Source organism: Suricata suricatta, chromosome 2, assembly GCF_006229205.1.
Source record: "Suricata suricatta isolate VVHF042 chromosome 2, meerkat_22Aug2017_6uvM2_HiC, whole genome shotgun sequence".
Lineage (NCBI taxonomy): Eukaryota > Metazoa > Chordata > Mammalia > Carnivora > Herpestidae > Suricata > Suricata suricatta.
The window spans coordinates 98,728,521-98,743,532 of NC_043701.1; the positions used below are offsets into that span (position 1 = coordinate 98,728,521).

The 15,012-nt window shown below is 37.7% G+C and overlaps 1 protein-coding gene across 3 annotated transcripts in view; it reads left to right on the plus strand.

The window, feature by feature from the left end:
- The window catches only part of MPP6 (membrane palmitoylated protein 6), a 96,406-nt gene that overhangs the window by 16,935 nt on the left and 64,459 nt on the right, over window positions 1–15,012 (plus strand). For 2 of the 3 annotated variants that reach the window (XM_029930288.1, XM_029930308.1), the window contains exon 2: window positions 13,177–13,295. In XM_029930288.1, the coding sequence (XP_029786148.1) occupies window positions 13,179–13,295 (117 nt within the window). In that variant the 5' untranslated portion in view covers window positions 13,177–13,178. Of the gene's footprint in view, window positions 1–13,173; window positions 13,296–15,012 lie in introns of all 3 variants that reach the window. The other variant, XM_029930298.1, reaches the window with a different exon arrangement.

Sequence of the window (15,012 nt, forward strand, 5' to 3'; positions counted from 1 at the left end):
ACTTCTGTATCCCTTGGGTAAATCCCTAGCAGTGCTATTGCTGGGTCATAAGGGAGTTCTATGGATAGTTTTTTGAGGAACCTCCACACTGTTTTCCAGAGTGGCTGCACCAGTTTACATTGCCACCAACAGTGTAGGAGGGTGCCCGTCTCTCCAGACCCTTGCCAGCATCTATAGTCTCTTGATTCGTTCATTTTAGCCACTCTGACTGGCATGAGGTGGTATCTCAGTGTGGTTTTGATTTCTATTTCCCTGATGCTGAGTGACGCTGAGCATCGTTTCATGTGCCTGTAGGCCATCTGGATGTCCTCTTTGGAGAAGTGTCTGTTCATGTCTTCTGCCTATTTCTTCACTGGATTATTCATGTTTTGAGTGTGGAGTTTGGTGAGTTCCTTGTAGATTTTGGATACTAACCCTTTATCTGATATGTCATTTACAACTGTCTTTTCCCATTCCATCTGTTTCCTATTAGTTTTCTTGATTGTTTCCTTTGCAGTACAGAAGCTTTTTATCTTGATGAGGTCCCAATAGTTCATTTTTCCTTTCATTTCCCTTGCTTTTGGAGACGTGTCAAGTAGGAAATTGCTGCAGTTGAGATCAAGCAGGCTGTTTCCTACTTTCTCCTCGAGGGTTTTGATGGTTTCCTATCTCACATTCAGGTCCTTCAGTCATTTGGAACTTAATTTTGTGTGTGATATAAGAAATTGGTGTCGTTTCATTCTTCTGCATATTGCTGTCCAGTACTCCCAGCACCACCTGCTAAACAGGCCATCTTTTTCCCATTAGATACTCCTTTCTGCTTTGTCAAAAATTAATTGGCTGTACATTTGTAGGCCCAGTTCTGGGTTTTCTATTCTATTCCATTGATCTATATGTCTGTTTTTGTGCCAACACCATACTGTCTTGATGATGACAGCTTTGTAGTAGAGGCTAAAGTCTGGGATTGTGATGCCTCCCGTTTTGGTTTTCTTCTTCAATATGACTTCGGCTATTCGGGGTCTTTTGTGGTTCCATACAAATTTGAAGATAGCTTGTTCTAGCTTTGAGAAGAATGTTGGTGCAATTTTGATGGGGATGGCATTGAATGTGTAGATTGCTTTGGGTAGTAATGACATTTTCACAATGTTTGTTCTTCTGATCCATGAGCATGGAATGTTTTTCCATTTCTTGGTGTCTTCAATCTCTTTCATAAGTTTTCTATAGTTTTCATCATATAGGTCTTTTACATCCTTGGTTAGGTTTATTCCTAGGTATTTTATGGTTTTTTGTGCAATTGTGAATGGGATCAGTTTCTTGATTTCTCTTTCCACTGCTTCATTATTCGTGTACAGGAATCCAACCGATTTCTGTACATTGGTTTTGTACCCTGCAGCTTTACTGAATTCATTGATCAGTTCTAGAAGGCTTCTGGTGGAGAATTGGGTTTTCCATGTAGAGTATCATGTCATCTGCAAAAAGTGAAAGTTTGACTACTTCTTTGCCGATTCTGATGTCTTTTATTTCCTTTTGTTGTCTGGTTGCTGATGTTAGGACTTCCAGCACTATATTAAACAGCAGTGGTGAGAGTAGACACCCCTGTCATGTTCCTGATCTCAGGGAGAAAGCTCTCAGTTTTTCCCCATTTAGGATGATATTGGCTGTGGGCTTTTTATAAACTGCTTTTATAATGTTTAGGTAAGTTCCTTCTATTCCGACTTTCTCAAGGGTTTTTATTAAAGTGTGCTGTATTTTGTCAAATGCTTTTTCTGCATCTATCAACAGGATCATATGGTTTTTATCTTTCCTTTTGTTAATGTGATGTATCACACTAATGGATTTGCGAATATTGAACCAGCCCTGTAACCCAGGAATGAATCCCACTTGATCATGATGGATAATTTTTTATATGCTGTTGAATTTGATTTGCTAATATCTTGTTGAGTATTTTTGCATTTGTATTCATTTAGGATATTGGTGTGTAGTTCTCTTTTATTGCTGGGTCTTTGTCTGGTTTGGGTATCAAGGTGATGCTGGCTTCGTAGAATGAATTTGGATGTTTTCCTTCCGTTTCTATTTTTTGGAATAGTTTGAGAAGAATGGGTCTGAGGTCTGCTTTAAATGTCTGGTAGAATTCCCCTGGGAAGCCATCTGGCCCTGGGCTCTTATTCGTTGGGAGATTTTGGTAACAGATTCAATTTCTTCACTGGTTATCAGTCTATTCATGCTTTCTATCTCTTCTCATTTGAATTTTGTAGTGCATGTATGTGTAGGAATTTGTTTCTTCTTGATTGTCCAATTTGTTGGTGTATAGTTTTTCATAAGTAATCTCTGATGATTGCTTGTATTTCTAAGGGATTGCTTGTAATAGAATCATTTTCATTCATGATTTTGTCTAATTGGGTGCTCTCTCTTTTCTTTCGAAGGAGCCTGGCTAGAGGTTTATCAGTTTTGTTTACTTTTTCAAAATATCAACTCTTGGTTTCATTGATCTGCTCAACTGTGTTTTTGGATTCTATACTGTTTATTTCTGCCCTGATCTTTATTATTTCTTTTCTTCTGCTGGGTTTGGGGTGCTCTTGCTGCTCTCGTTCCAGTAGGTGTTCTGTTAGGTTTTGAATTTGCGCTTTTTCTAGTTTGTTGAAATAGGCCTGGATTACAATAAACTTTACTCTTAGGAATGCCTTTGCTGTGTCCCAGAGAGTTTGGATTGTTGTATTTTCCTTTTCATTTTTTTCCATATATTTTTAAATTTCTTCTCTAATTGTCTGAGTAGCCCAATCATTCTTTAGTAGGGTAGTTTTTAACCTCCACATTTTTGCAGGTTTTCCAGACTTTTTCCAGTGGTTAATTTCAAGTTTCATAGCATTGTGATCTGAAAATGTGCTGCATGGTATGATCTCAATTCGTTCATATTTATGGAGGGCTGGCTGCTTTATGCCTGCGTATGAGATCTATCTTGGAGAATGTGCCCATGTGTACTCGAGAAGAAGGTGAATTTCCTAACTTCAGGATGTAGAATTGTAAATATATCTATCAATTTCATCTGTTCAATGTGTCGTTCAGGTCCATTGTTTCTTTAGTGATTTTCTGTCTGGTTGATCTATCCATTGCTGTAAGTGGAGTATTAAAATCCCCTGCAATTAGCACATTCTTATCAATAAGATTGTTTCTGTCTGTGATTGTTTTATGTATTTGGGCGCTCCCGAATTTGGCACATAGATGTTTATAATTATTAGCTCTTCCTGATGGAGAGACCCTGTATTATTATATAATGTCCTTCTTCATCTTTTGTTACTGCCTTTACTTTAAAGTCCAGTTTGTCTGATATAAATATGGCTACTCTGGCTTTCTTTTGGCTTCCAATCGCATGATAGATATTTCTCCATCCCTTTACTTTCAATCTGAAGGTGACTTCAGGTCTAAAATGAGTCTCTTATAGACAACAAATAGATGGATTTTGGTTTTTTTTTAATCCATTCTGCTACCCTGTGTCATTTGGTTGGAGTATTCAGTCCATTTACATTCAGTGTTATTGGAAAATGTGGGTTTAGATTCATTGTGCTCTCCATAGAATTCATGTTTGTAGTGGTGTCTCTGGTACCTTGTATTCTTTGCAATATTTCCCTCATAGATTCCCTCTTCGGATTTCTTGTAGGGCTGGTTTGGTGGTCATGAATTCTCTCAATTTTTGTTTATTTGGGAACACCTTTATCTCTCCTGTTTTGAATGACAGACTTGCTGGATAAAGGATTCTTGGCTGCATAATTTTTCTGTTCGTCACATTGAAGATTTCCTGCCATTCCTTCCTGGCCTGCCAAGTTTCATTAGATAGGTCTGTAACCACCACTCTGATAGGTTTCCCTTTATGTGTTAGGGCCCTTTTATCCCTAGCTGCCTACAGAATTCTCTCTTTATATTTTGCCAGTTTCACTATGATATGTTGGGCTGAAGATTAATTCAAATTACGTCTTAAGGGGGTTCTTTGTGCCTCTTGAATTTGAATGTCTATTTCTTTCCCCAGATTCGGGAAATTCTCAATTATAATTTGGTCTAGTACCCCTTCAGGACCTCTCTCTCTTCCTCTTCAGGAATTGCTATAATACAGATGTTGTTCCGTTTGATTGTATCACTCAGATCTCAAATTCTCCTTTCCTGCTCGTGGATCAATTTCTTTTGTTTTTTTTTTTCGGCTTCCTCTTTTGCTATAACTGAGTCTTCTAATTCACCTATTTTTCTCTCTGCCTCTTCAATCCGTGAGGTGGCCACCTCCATTTTATTATTCACCTCATTTATTGCCTTTTCTAACTCGTCACACCTATTTTGAAAGTCCCTAGTCACTGTATCAGTAGCTTTTCTGATGTTTTTTTCAAGCCCAGCGATTAATTTAAGACAGTTGTTCTAAATTCTTGTTCAGTTTTATTGCTTAGATATGTTTTGTGCAGTTCTGTGGCTGTGACTTCTTCCTGGAATTTATTTAGGGGAGAGTTCTTTTGTCATTTTCGCTTGTTTTCTCTCTCTTTTCAGTTTTAAAAGCTTGTTGTGCACTGTGCACCTGTTACTATTGCTCTGTTAAAGGAGGTTTATTGACTATCCAGGGCCTATCATTTCATGAAATGTTCTTTTAATGGTGTCTCTCAGTTTCTCTTGTTGTGCCTTTGATTATTTTATTTCCCTACTCAGTGATATTTGGTACTCTCTGTCATGCATACTTTGGCTTGTTTCTTGGGGTCACCCTGAAAAGGAAAACAGACAGACAAACACACAGGGAACAGAAGCACGCAAATGCACAGACAAATCTAACAAACAAACATAAAGGGTAAAGGAAGAAAAGAATAGAAAGGGAGAGGAAAGAGAAGAAAAAAATAAAGGGGGGCAGAGACAACGAAGGACAATGGACAGTCTAAAAGTATATAACTAGTCAAGGGGAGTGATAAGGATGAGATAAGGGAGAATATGTCTGGATGGCAAGAGAAAAAAAGAGAGGGAGAAAGGAAAAAGGGAAAGACTAAAATTTTTTAAAAAAAGAGTATAGAAGGGTAATAATAATAAAAAATATGTACAAAAATGGCAGCAGCTCCCCCTAGTGGATAGGCATAGTTTGGTGTAGGTAGGCTGCTCTCAGAGGCCCCGCCTTGGTGGTTGCGGAGAGTAGAATGGCGGTGCCCCAAGCTCTGCGAGAACTACGCACTGCAAGCCACTCTTATGAGTCCGATCTTGTACTACAGTTGAGCCAAGCTGTATTTTCCAGGCCTGCCTCACCTCAAAATCCTAGTCCATGCACATTAATGCTACCACAGATGAGATGTACTTGCTTTGGTGGCTGGCTTCTTAGCTAGGATCTTGTAAGGGGAGGGGACAGTTTCTCTTGGTGCTGGCTGGGATTTGCGCCGTCACTGCTGGAGGCAAGGTGTGCTGCAGGAGGCGAATGTGCGCCCCTGCAGCCCGCCCCTGCAACCGCCACCACTGCCAACTCCCAGCCGGGACATGTAGGGGGAGGGAGCAGTTTCTCTTGGCGCTGGTGGGATTCGCGCTGCCCCTGCCTTAGGCAGGGTGCGCTGCTTGAAATGAGTTGCAAGCTCCTGTCGCAGTCGAAGTACGCAGTCTCGCAGCCTGCCAACCTCCTGCCAGAATCGTGTAGGGGGAGGGAACAGTTTCTCTTGGCTCTGGCAAGGATTCACGTAGCTAATGTCTGAGGCGGGATGCGCAGCTGGAAATGAGGTGCGAGCTCCAGCTGCAGCCGCCGCTGTCGCTGCCAACTCCCTGCCTGGATGGCATAGGGGTGGGGGCTGTTTTTCCTCGTGCCACCCGGGATTTGGGATTTGCGCTGCCCTGCGGTTATATATGGAGTGCGAGTTTTTCTCTCCATACTGGGTTAAATGTTATCTCTTCTCTAGAATCAGTACTATGAGCGTGTTCAGTTTCTCTTTCTCTTCCCTTTGTCTCTCAGGGGCTTCACGTGCTTGCCCTGTGATGGGCTGGGGCTCCCACCTGCCTTGCGTCTCTCGTTTTCCAATCTCCCCAGTTTGCACTCGCTCACTCAAGCATCTTTGAGGTTGTCTTCTTTTTGGAGTCTGTATTTTCTCCTTCCACTCTTGCAGATAAGAATAATGTCCTTCTCAGTTCAATAGATGGGACAAAGTTTACAGAGATCCCTTCTCCGCCATCTTGGCTCCTTCCAAATGACTTTTTAAATATCTCCTTTAAAATTATGGTTAAATCATTCCAAAAGCACATAGAAGGAGGTTTTGTTTTTCATCTCAGGAATTCTATAAATTATCCAGGATGGTTCTGCTGAAATAATTACTTTATATATAAAATATAACAACAAATTTTAACGTCTTATGACAACTTACCTGTCATATTTTTTAAGCTTTTGTTTATTTTGAGAGAAAGAGAATGAGTGAGCATGTGCATGTGTAAGAGTGAGTGGGGGAGGGGCAGAGAGAGAGAGAGAATCCCAAGCAGGCCCCACACTGTCAATACATAACCCAATCTGGAGCTCAAACTCATGACCCATGAGATCATGATATGAGCCAATATTGGACACTTAACCAACTGAGCCACCCAAGTGCCCCATACCTGTGAAATTTTCAATGGGAAATCTAGTTTGTTGAGTTGGAGTGAATATACTACCTAATGTGATTACAAAAGCCTTAAAAAAGTCTCTAGTCCTATTAAGAATAGCTCATTTAATTAGGTATAGTTCTAAAACTAGGTAGAAATGCTTACATAAAACAATTTGAATTTTTGAAATAATATGGGTGGGTAAATTTTTTTATTTGCGTTACATACTGAATTATATTCTAGGAAGTTAGAAATATATAGAAGGATTACTGAAAAAGCCATTTTAAGTAAACTAAGCATTAAAGATACCACTTCTATCTTTATGGCTTATTATACAATTTGTGGAAAGTTGGTAGCTTTAAGGTTACTGCTTTGTAAACTACACCACATTTTGCTCATTGCAAGTATTAGGCAGATGTTTTGTTTATATATAACAGTATGTAACTTAAAACTATTCTTGATTTTTTCTTAATATTTATTTTGAGGGGGAGAGAGAGAGAGAGAGAGAGAGCGTGAGTTGGGGGAGGGGCAGAGAGGGAGAGAGAATCCCAAGCAGGCTCCGTGCTGTCACTGCAGAGCCTGATGTGGGCCTGATTCCACAACCCTGGGATCATGACCTGAGGCGAAATCAAGAGTCAGATGCTTACCTGACTGAGCCACCCAGGTGTCCCCATTCTTGATTTTATTAGGAGAAAAATGGTAATTTTTGTGACTGAAACTGTATTATGAAGAACTTAAGAGGTACCAGACTGTGGGCTAGTTGCTGGAAATATGGGTTTGAACAAGACAGATATAATTTCTATGCTAAATTAGAGTTTAGAAAAGAAATTGTACATTAATCAAATGCCAAACACTTAATTATAGACTTATCAGAGTTATAATGTATAGACTACTATGAAAATATGTGTTAGGAGAATTTATCCTAATTGTGGCAGCCAGGGACATAGAAATTCTGCTCCTGAAGGATAAGTATGGTTTAAATACACAAAAATGGTTGTGAATATGAGGTGGTAAGTGGAAGGAGGACTTCGCATCAAGACAGAGATAGGATTGGTATAGCTGAAGCTGTAAAGGATGGTGCAGATTGAATCTAGCAGTGTATTAAAGGCCATAAAATCTAGGTTTCAGTTAATTACACACAAACACACACACACACATGAGAGACTCTTGTGGTAGTCTGGGCAAGAAATGATGATGGCTAGGACTCATGAGAGGGTGATGGAAAGTTGTTATATTCAACAAATATTTAGGCAGAGTCTACCTGTGCTCTAGTTAGTTTCTTTTCTTACTATTCCAAATATTTTTGCTAGTTTTTGTCCAATATGTTTTCTTTATTTTTGTAGGGCTTTACCTTTATTAATACTTTGCTCCTATTTTAATAGAAGTTCTGAAGGGAAAGAATATAAACTCAAATGGTCATTCTACTGTATTTAACTGAACCCAACCCACACTGATTTGAAACGTCACCTTTAGCATATTAGATCCTGGTTAGCTCTTCTCTTTCAAAATTTGTTGCCGTGCCAGTGCTGCACTGTTTTAACTTGTACTGTTTTTATATTTGATATTACAGGTTCCTCCTTTATCTTGTGCTTTGTTCTAATAAAATAATTGGCTACTTTTACCCAATTTCTCTTTCAAGTAAATTTTAGAATAATTTTATTAGATTTTTTGGGATTTCTATCAGGATTTATTGATTTCTTTTAAAGAATAATTTAGAGAGAATTGACATCTGTATAGTACCTGAATCTTACTATCCTAGGACATTGTCTCTTCATTTATTTAAATGTTCTTTATTATAATTTATAGTTTTTCTCATACCTGCCTGAATGAAAATTTTTATTTTAACATTATTTTTTATTTGTAGAGTTTGTTACTATTGTGAATGGGATCTCTTTTTTCCCTGCAATGATGTTTTCTAAATGGTTACTATTATTAGGAATTTTTTTTTCTTTATTGTGCTTATGTCTAGTCACTTAGCAAAACTCAAACTAACTTAAATAATTTTTAGCTGGTTTCTTGAGACTTTTCCAGGTAGATAGATATCATCTGTAGTTTTTTAAAATGTCATGTCTTAATACCTTGGTTAAAACTTTCAATATAGGTTTGAAAAGTACTGGCCTGAGTGGGCATTCTGGTCTTGTCTTTGACTTTAATGGTGAAGATTTTGCCATTTCTCTAATAAGTATGATATTTCATAGAGCTTCTGGTATAAGATGACTTTTTCTTCTATTCTTATTATGATAGGAGTTTCCCATCAGGTTTGGGTTTTTAATTTTATTTGATGTGCTATTCAAAACATTGAGATGATAGGGTTTTCTTATACTATGAAAACAAATTACATTGTATATTTCTTATTGTTAAGTCATCATCTTTACTAAGATAAAGTCTACTTGGCTGTTGTTACCTTTTAAGACCTTGTTAAATTAAATTTGTTAATATGTTAAGATATTTGCATATATGCTCATGAGTTTAATATATAATTTTTTTTTGAGTTTTAAAATCTGCTTGGAAGTTAGAGTGCTTTAAATCTTTTCTATGCTTTCTTTTAAAAATGCGAAGTAGTTCTTTCTTGAAGGTTTGATAGAATTTATTCTTAATTGTCTCCTGGCCCTCTGCCTTTTTAAGAAGGTAGATCTTTGAAAACCTTTTCAATTTCTTCTATTTTAATCTATTTCTTTTTTTATCTTTTTCTCCTACACTTCTGTCGTTGACATTTTCCTAGAAAAAATTCTACTTGACTAGATTTTAAAATAAAGTTGTTTATTGAATTCTCTTTTTAATCTTCTTGCCTGCAGTTACTTTCTCATTGCATCCCTAATGTTACTTAGGTCTTTTCTTAATCAGAAGAGCCATGCATTTATCTATTTTTATAGGTCTTTTGAAAGAACCAGCTTATTGATCAGATTATGGGTTTTTAAAAATTGATTTCTACTTTCCTTTTTATTAATTCCTCCTTTCTTTTAATGAATTTCCCTTGATCTTGTAAATTTTGGTCTTTGGTGATCCACAGCAGTTTTTTTTTCCTTCCATTGAGGAAATTTTTTAGTGGGAGAATTTTTCCATTCGATCTTCCTACACATTATAATTTAATCTTTTTCTTTCTTTTACTCTTTCTCCCACCCCACCCCCCTTCAGTAATTCTGTTTTTTTGGCAGTTAATGTTTCTGTTTGTTGAAGTTGATGAGTCATATTCATGCTGCTGGCTTTCATAAGTCTTTGATGATTCTTGATTTGTTCATTGTTGTAATGGAATGAGCTGGATTAAATATATTTTTCTCTTAAATAAGAATTCCATTTATATATGTCATTGAATATAACTTCTGAATAAAGGGTCCATCCTATAGTGATTATGGAGGAGGAGTGGAACTTGCAGGAAACTTAACTTTTGAATTTTGGTGTTTTCTTTTCTCTCTGGAAACTCTGAGTAAAGGAGGACACTTTACTTCCCTGGCTGCCACTCAGCTTTGCTAGGTTCCCACTATAGAGAACGTCCTCTTTTATGTATTAAGATTTTACATACATTAGATTTGATAGTTTATTTTTTAATACATTATAGAGTTAATTTTCATTAGTCTTTGTTATAATTTTCTTGTAGTTTCTCATTTTTTTTCATATGCTTTGAGGACAATTTTGTTAAAAAGAACAATGGCATTTTTTGAATAGGTAATGTTATTAGATAACTAATGTATAAAGTCAGACCAGTGAATTGATTTAGAGGAAGCCATTCCCTCCTGCCATCCCATAGCATCCCAATACATGAGGGAGAAAGGGATTATGCCAGGTCAGAACATTATTCATTTTATTCATGACTGTATGGAATGAAAGTGTCAGGAGATCCTTGCATGTCAGGGAAGTTGTGTTAGTGTTTCCACATGCTGGTTTAACTGGAACACCAGGGTAGATCATTCCATATATACCTACTACCTTACCAATTTCCCTACCAGTTTCTGTCTGCCTTCCCTACCAGTCAACTCCGAGATGACCAAAACCCAGATGGTTCTCATTCAGCCATGTAAAAAGGGGAATACATGGAAGAGACCAAGTCCCTTCATCCCAACTCTCACCTTTGGGATTAGATAGCCTGGAACATGGCAGATAAATTACGATCAAAACCAAGAAGGGAAAAAAAAAGGAACAAGGCAAAAAAAAGAAACAAGAAAAAAAAAAGTGAGGACTTCTAAGTAAGTTTTGACAGGAATGAATTCAACTTCTGAGAAAACTGTTACCAAAGGAAAACAAAGTCTGAGTGGATGTTCTGAAACTGTCCATAAGAAAAGGCTGTGGAATTATCTCTAGTCATAAGCTCTAGGAGCTTAGGACTCAGTGAGGCTTTGGCTGCTAGTGTGAATCTGCCCAGCAAGCACACTGCAGTCTGTTTGGCTCAGTCTTCAATAAGAGTTCTTCAGCTCTATCATAGAGTACTTCCCAGTGTGTCCCTAACTACTCTCGCTACAGACCCACATCCCATAGTGGGCCATCTCAGCCATCCAGCAGGAACAGGGTACCAGTGAAGGCCTTGAGTACTCCCTGAAAGGAGTACTAGTGATTCAAAGATCTAGCAGATAGGGGTGGAAGTTCTTGCCCATAAAGAAAGGAGGATGCCAGCCACAGCTTGAAATGGGGTCTCAGAGGCATGGATGGCATCCAGAACTTTCATTTTGGATAGATAGTTGTAACAATTCTGATTTCCCTAGATTTCCAGTTATAGCAGCCTTGCATCATCATTCCCAAGGAGCTAGCGTTCATACTGGATATCCTGAAGCCTGAATAGTGGAGTATCTGGTAGGGGTGTGGGTCCCAAAGGGAACTGAGGTCCCTTTCAAGATTTCCTAGTAAAGTGCATGATTTGCTTTTTGCTAAAACTAAATAACAGTATGTACACAGGTTCCTGTAGACATTCACCAGCACAACATTGCCCTGGACAACCAGTTACTGCCAAACACTGTGGCCTCCCCAACCTCTGGAGAACTGCATTGGTTTCTCACACTCCCCTGCCTCATCCGCCCAGGTTTCCTAGAGCTCCCCGGCTATTTCCTTATGGAGGGGAAGAACAAGCCAGATCTGGCCTGAAAACATGTGGGATGATCTGTTCCATTTCGATTAGTACTACATTAAATGTACAAATTAGTTTGGGAATGTTTGGCAACTTTATATTATTCAGCGTATCAATTTCTGTAATAAAAGGGAAGGGGGCAGCAGAGATTTTGACATGGATTGCATTAAGTCTGTAGGTTGGTTTGGGGGCATTGCCATTTTAGCAATATTAAGACTTCCAATCCATGGAAATAAGCTATCTTTCTATTTAGTCGTCTTTAATTCTTTCAATTATGTTTTATAGTTTCAGTGTATAAATCTTGTACTTCCTTGGTTGCATTTATTTGTAATTAGTTTTTGATGCTCTTGTAAAAAGAATGTTTTCGTAATGTCATTTTCAGACTATTCATTGCTGCTATTATTTAGAAATACATTTGATTTTTGTGTTTTCATCTGGTATCCTGCAACCTTGCTGAACTCTTTTATTCTAATATTCTTTTGTGTATATTGCTTAGGATTTTCTCTATACAAGGTCATATCATTTGCAAAACCAGTTTTACTTATTTCTTTTCAATGTGAATGTCTTTTATTTCTTGCCTAACTGCCTTAGCTAGAATCTCCACTAAAATGTTGAGTAGAAGTGACAAGAGTAGACATTCTTGCCTTGTTTCTGATCTTACAGGAAGGCATCCAGCTTTCACCATTAAGTATCATGTTAGTTATAGATTCTTCATAGATACCTTTCATGAAGTTCATAATTTTCCCATCTGTTCCTAGTTTGTTGAATATTTTTATCATGAAAAGGGTTTAGATTTTTTCAAATGCTTTTTTCGTGCCTGTTAAAATACCATGTAGTTTGTTTTTGTTTTGTTTTTTGTTCTATTAATACAGTGCATTACACTGGTTGACTTTTATTTATTGATGAACCACCCTTGTATTCCTGGGATAAGTTGTACTTGACCATGTTGTACAGTCCTTTTCATATGTGGCTGGATTCAATTTGCCAGCATTTCATTAAAGATTTGTGCATCTATATTTCTACAGGATATTGACTATAATTTTCTTGTGTACTTTTTCTGTGGATTTAGTGTCAAGATCTCATAGAATAATTGGGAAGTATTCCCTCTTCTGTTTTGTTTTGTTTTTTTTTGAAGAGTTTCTGAGGTATTGTTTTAAATTCCTCTTTAAACTCTGATAGAATTTACCAGTGAAACCGTCTGGTTCTGGGCTTCTGGAAAGTTTGTAATAGTAATTCAGTCTCTTTACTTTTTTATAGATCTGTTAAAATTTTGTTTTTCTTCTTGAGTAAGTTTTAAGTTAAAAAAATACAGAGCAAGTGCAAAGTGGTATGTATAAAGTAGTCTGATAAAGCCCAAATTGCATAAAAAAACTGTCCTCATAACTTGTGGGAATTCAATTTGAAACTTATACTATTTAACAACTCATTTTATTAAAACATAACTTTTCAAAAGTGTTAATTGTTAATGTTTTTTATTTAAATTATTTTACATATATCAAATATTTTATTTTATAATTGTATTTCATAATGTCTTATAATTTAAGGTTTTTTTGTTTTGTTTTTTGCTTTTATCTTAGCAGCAATGCAGCAGGTGTTGGATAACCTTACAGAGCTGCCCTCATCTACGGGAGCAGAAGAAATAGACCTAATCTTCCTCAAGGGGATTATGGAGAATCCTATTGTAAAATCACTTGCTAAGGTATAGTGGTTTATTCATAAGCTTACTAAATTAGTTTAAAAATTGTCTTTTTAGAGGTCTTTTGAGGTATTACTAATTTAGAACTTGGTTGATATGCCTTTGACTTAGCAAATAATAACTCTTATCACATAATGAAATCACACACACAAAAATTAGACCATTTTTGCCTTGCCTGTGCAGACTTTAAACACAAGATAAAATGACTCTTAGTTTTAGCCTAACACATTTAAAGTTTCAGGGAAATTGTAACAGGACCTATGAAAAAGATACTGGTACTATCTCCATTTCAACAACAGCAAAATACTGATTTTCTTCTTTTACATTAGACCATGTACCTGTTTTTCATTGCAGTTCTTGACTTCCTATATCTAGTCCTTTTTAAAATCTTGTCTTGGGGCGCCTGGGTGGCTCAGTCGGTTAAGCATCTGGCTTCGGCTCAGGTCAGATCTCACGGTTCGTGGGTTCGAGCCCTGCGTCGGGCTCTGTGCTGACAGCTAGCTCAGAGCCTGGAGCCTGTTTCGGATTCTGTGTCTCACTCTCTCTCTGACCCTCCCCTGCTCCAGCTGTCTCTCTCTGTCTCTCAAAAATAAAATAAAAAGCAATAAAAAAAAAATTAAAATCTTGTCTTTTCATAGATATATCCTTCAGAGTATTCTTCTGTATATTCTTCTATAGTTGTCTCCTTAACTCATCCATAAGTACACTTTTACAGCTATTTTTGGTCCAGTTTTTTTTCCACTTATACTATTTCTTTTTTAAAAATACTATATTTAAGGGTTTTTTTTTAAACATTTTATTAATTTTTGAGAGACAGAGACAGTGTGATCAGGGGAGGGGCAGAGAAGAGAGAGGGAGACACAGAATCCAAAGCAGGCTTCAGGCTCTGAGCTATCAGTACAGAGCCCTCGAACCCACGAAATGTGAGATCATGACCTGAGCTCAAGTCAGACGCTTAACCGACTGAGCCACCCAGGCACCCCACTATTTCTATATTAATTTTTATAAATATCACTAAAGTGTGGTGTATTAACTACTTCACAACCCAGCTCTCCTATTCTTTAGCATTCCCTCAGATGATTCTTGCTGTCAGGAACCTGTGCCACATGTGCTCTCTGACCTTTCCTTCAGGTAGTCATCTTGTCCTTCCATTTGGTTTTTGCACTATGATATGTTGATTTCACCCTCTCCCATCATTTTTTTTTTTTAGAATGTTTGTGTATTTTTGAGAGAGTGTGGGTGGGGAAGGTGCAGAGAGAGGGAGACACAGAATCTGAAGCAGGGTCCAGGCTCTGAGCTCTCAGCAGAGCCCAACATGGGACTTGAACTCATGAACCGTCAGATCATGACCTGAGCCAAAGTGGATGCCTAACCAACTCAGCTACCCAAGCACCCCTCCCATAATCATTTTTTAACCACAGTCTCTTTTTTCTTTTTCTTTTTTAAAAATTGTTTTAATGTTCATTTTATTTTTGAGAGAGAGAGAGCGAGAGAGCGAGAGCAAGCACACGAACGGGAGGGGCGGAGAGAGAAGGGTACAGAGGGTCCAGAGCAAGCCCCGTGCTGACAGCAGAGGAGCTCCATGTGGGGCTCAAATTCACGCACTGAGAGATCATGACCTGAGCAGAAGTCGGGTGCCTAGATGCCTGAACCACACAGGCACCCTCTTTTTTTTCTCCTAACTTGTGAAAAGTCAGACCTTTTACAAAATTTTCCATTT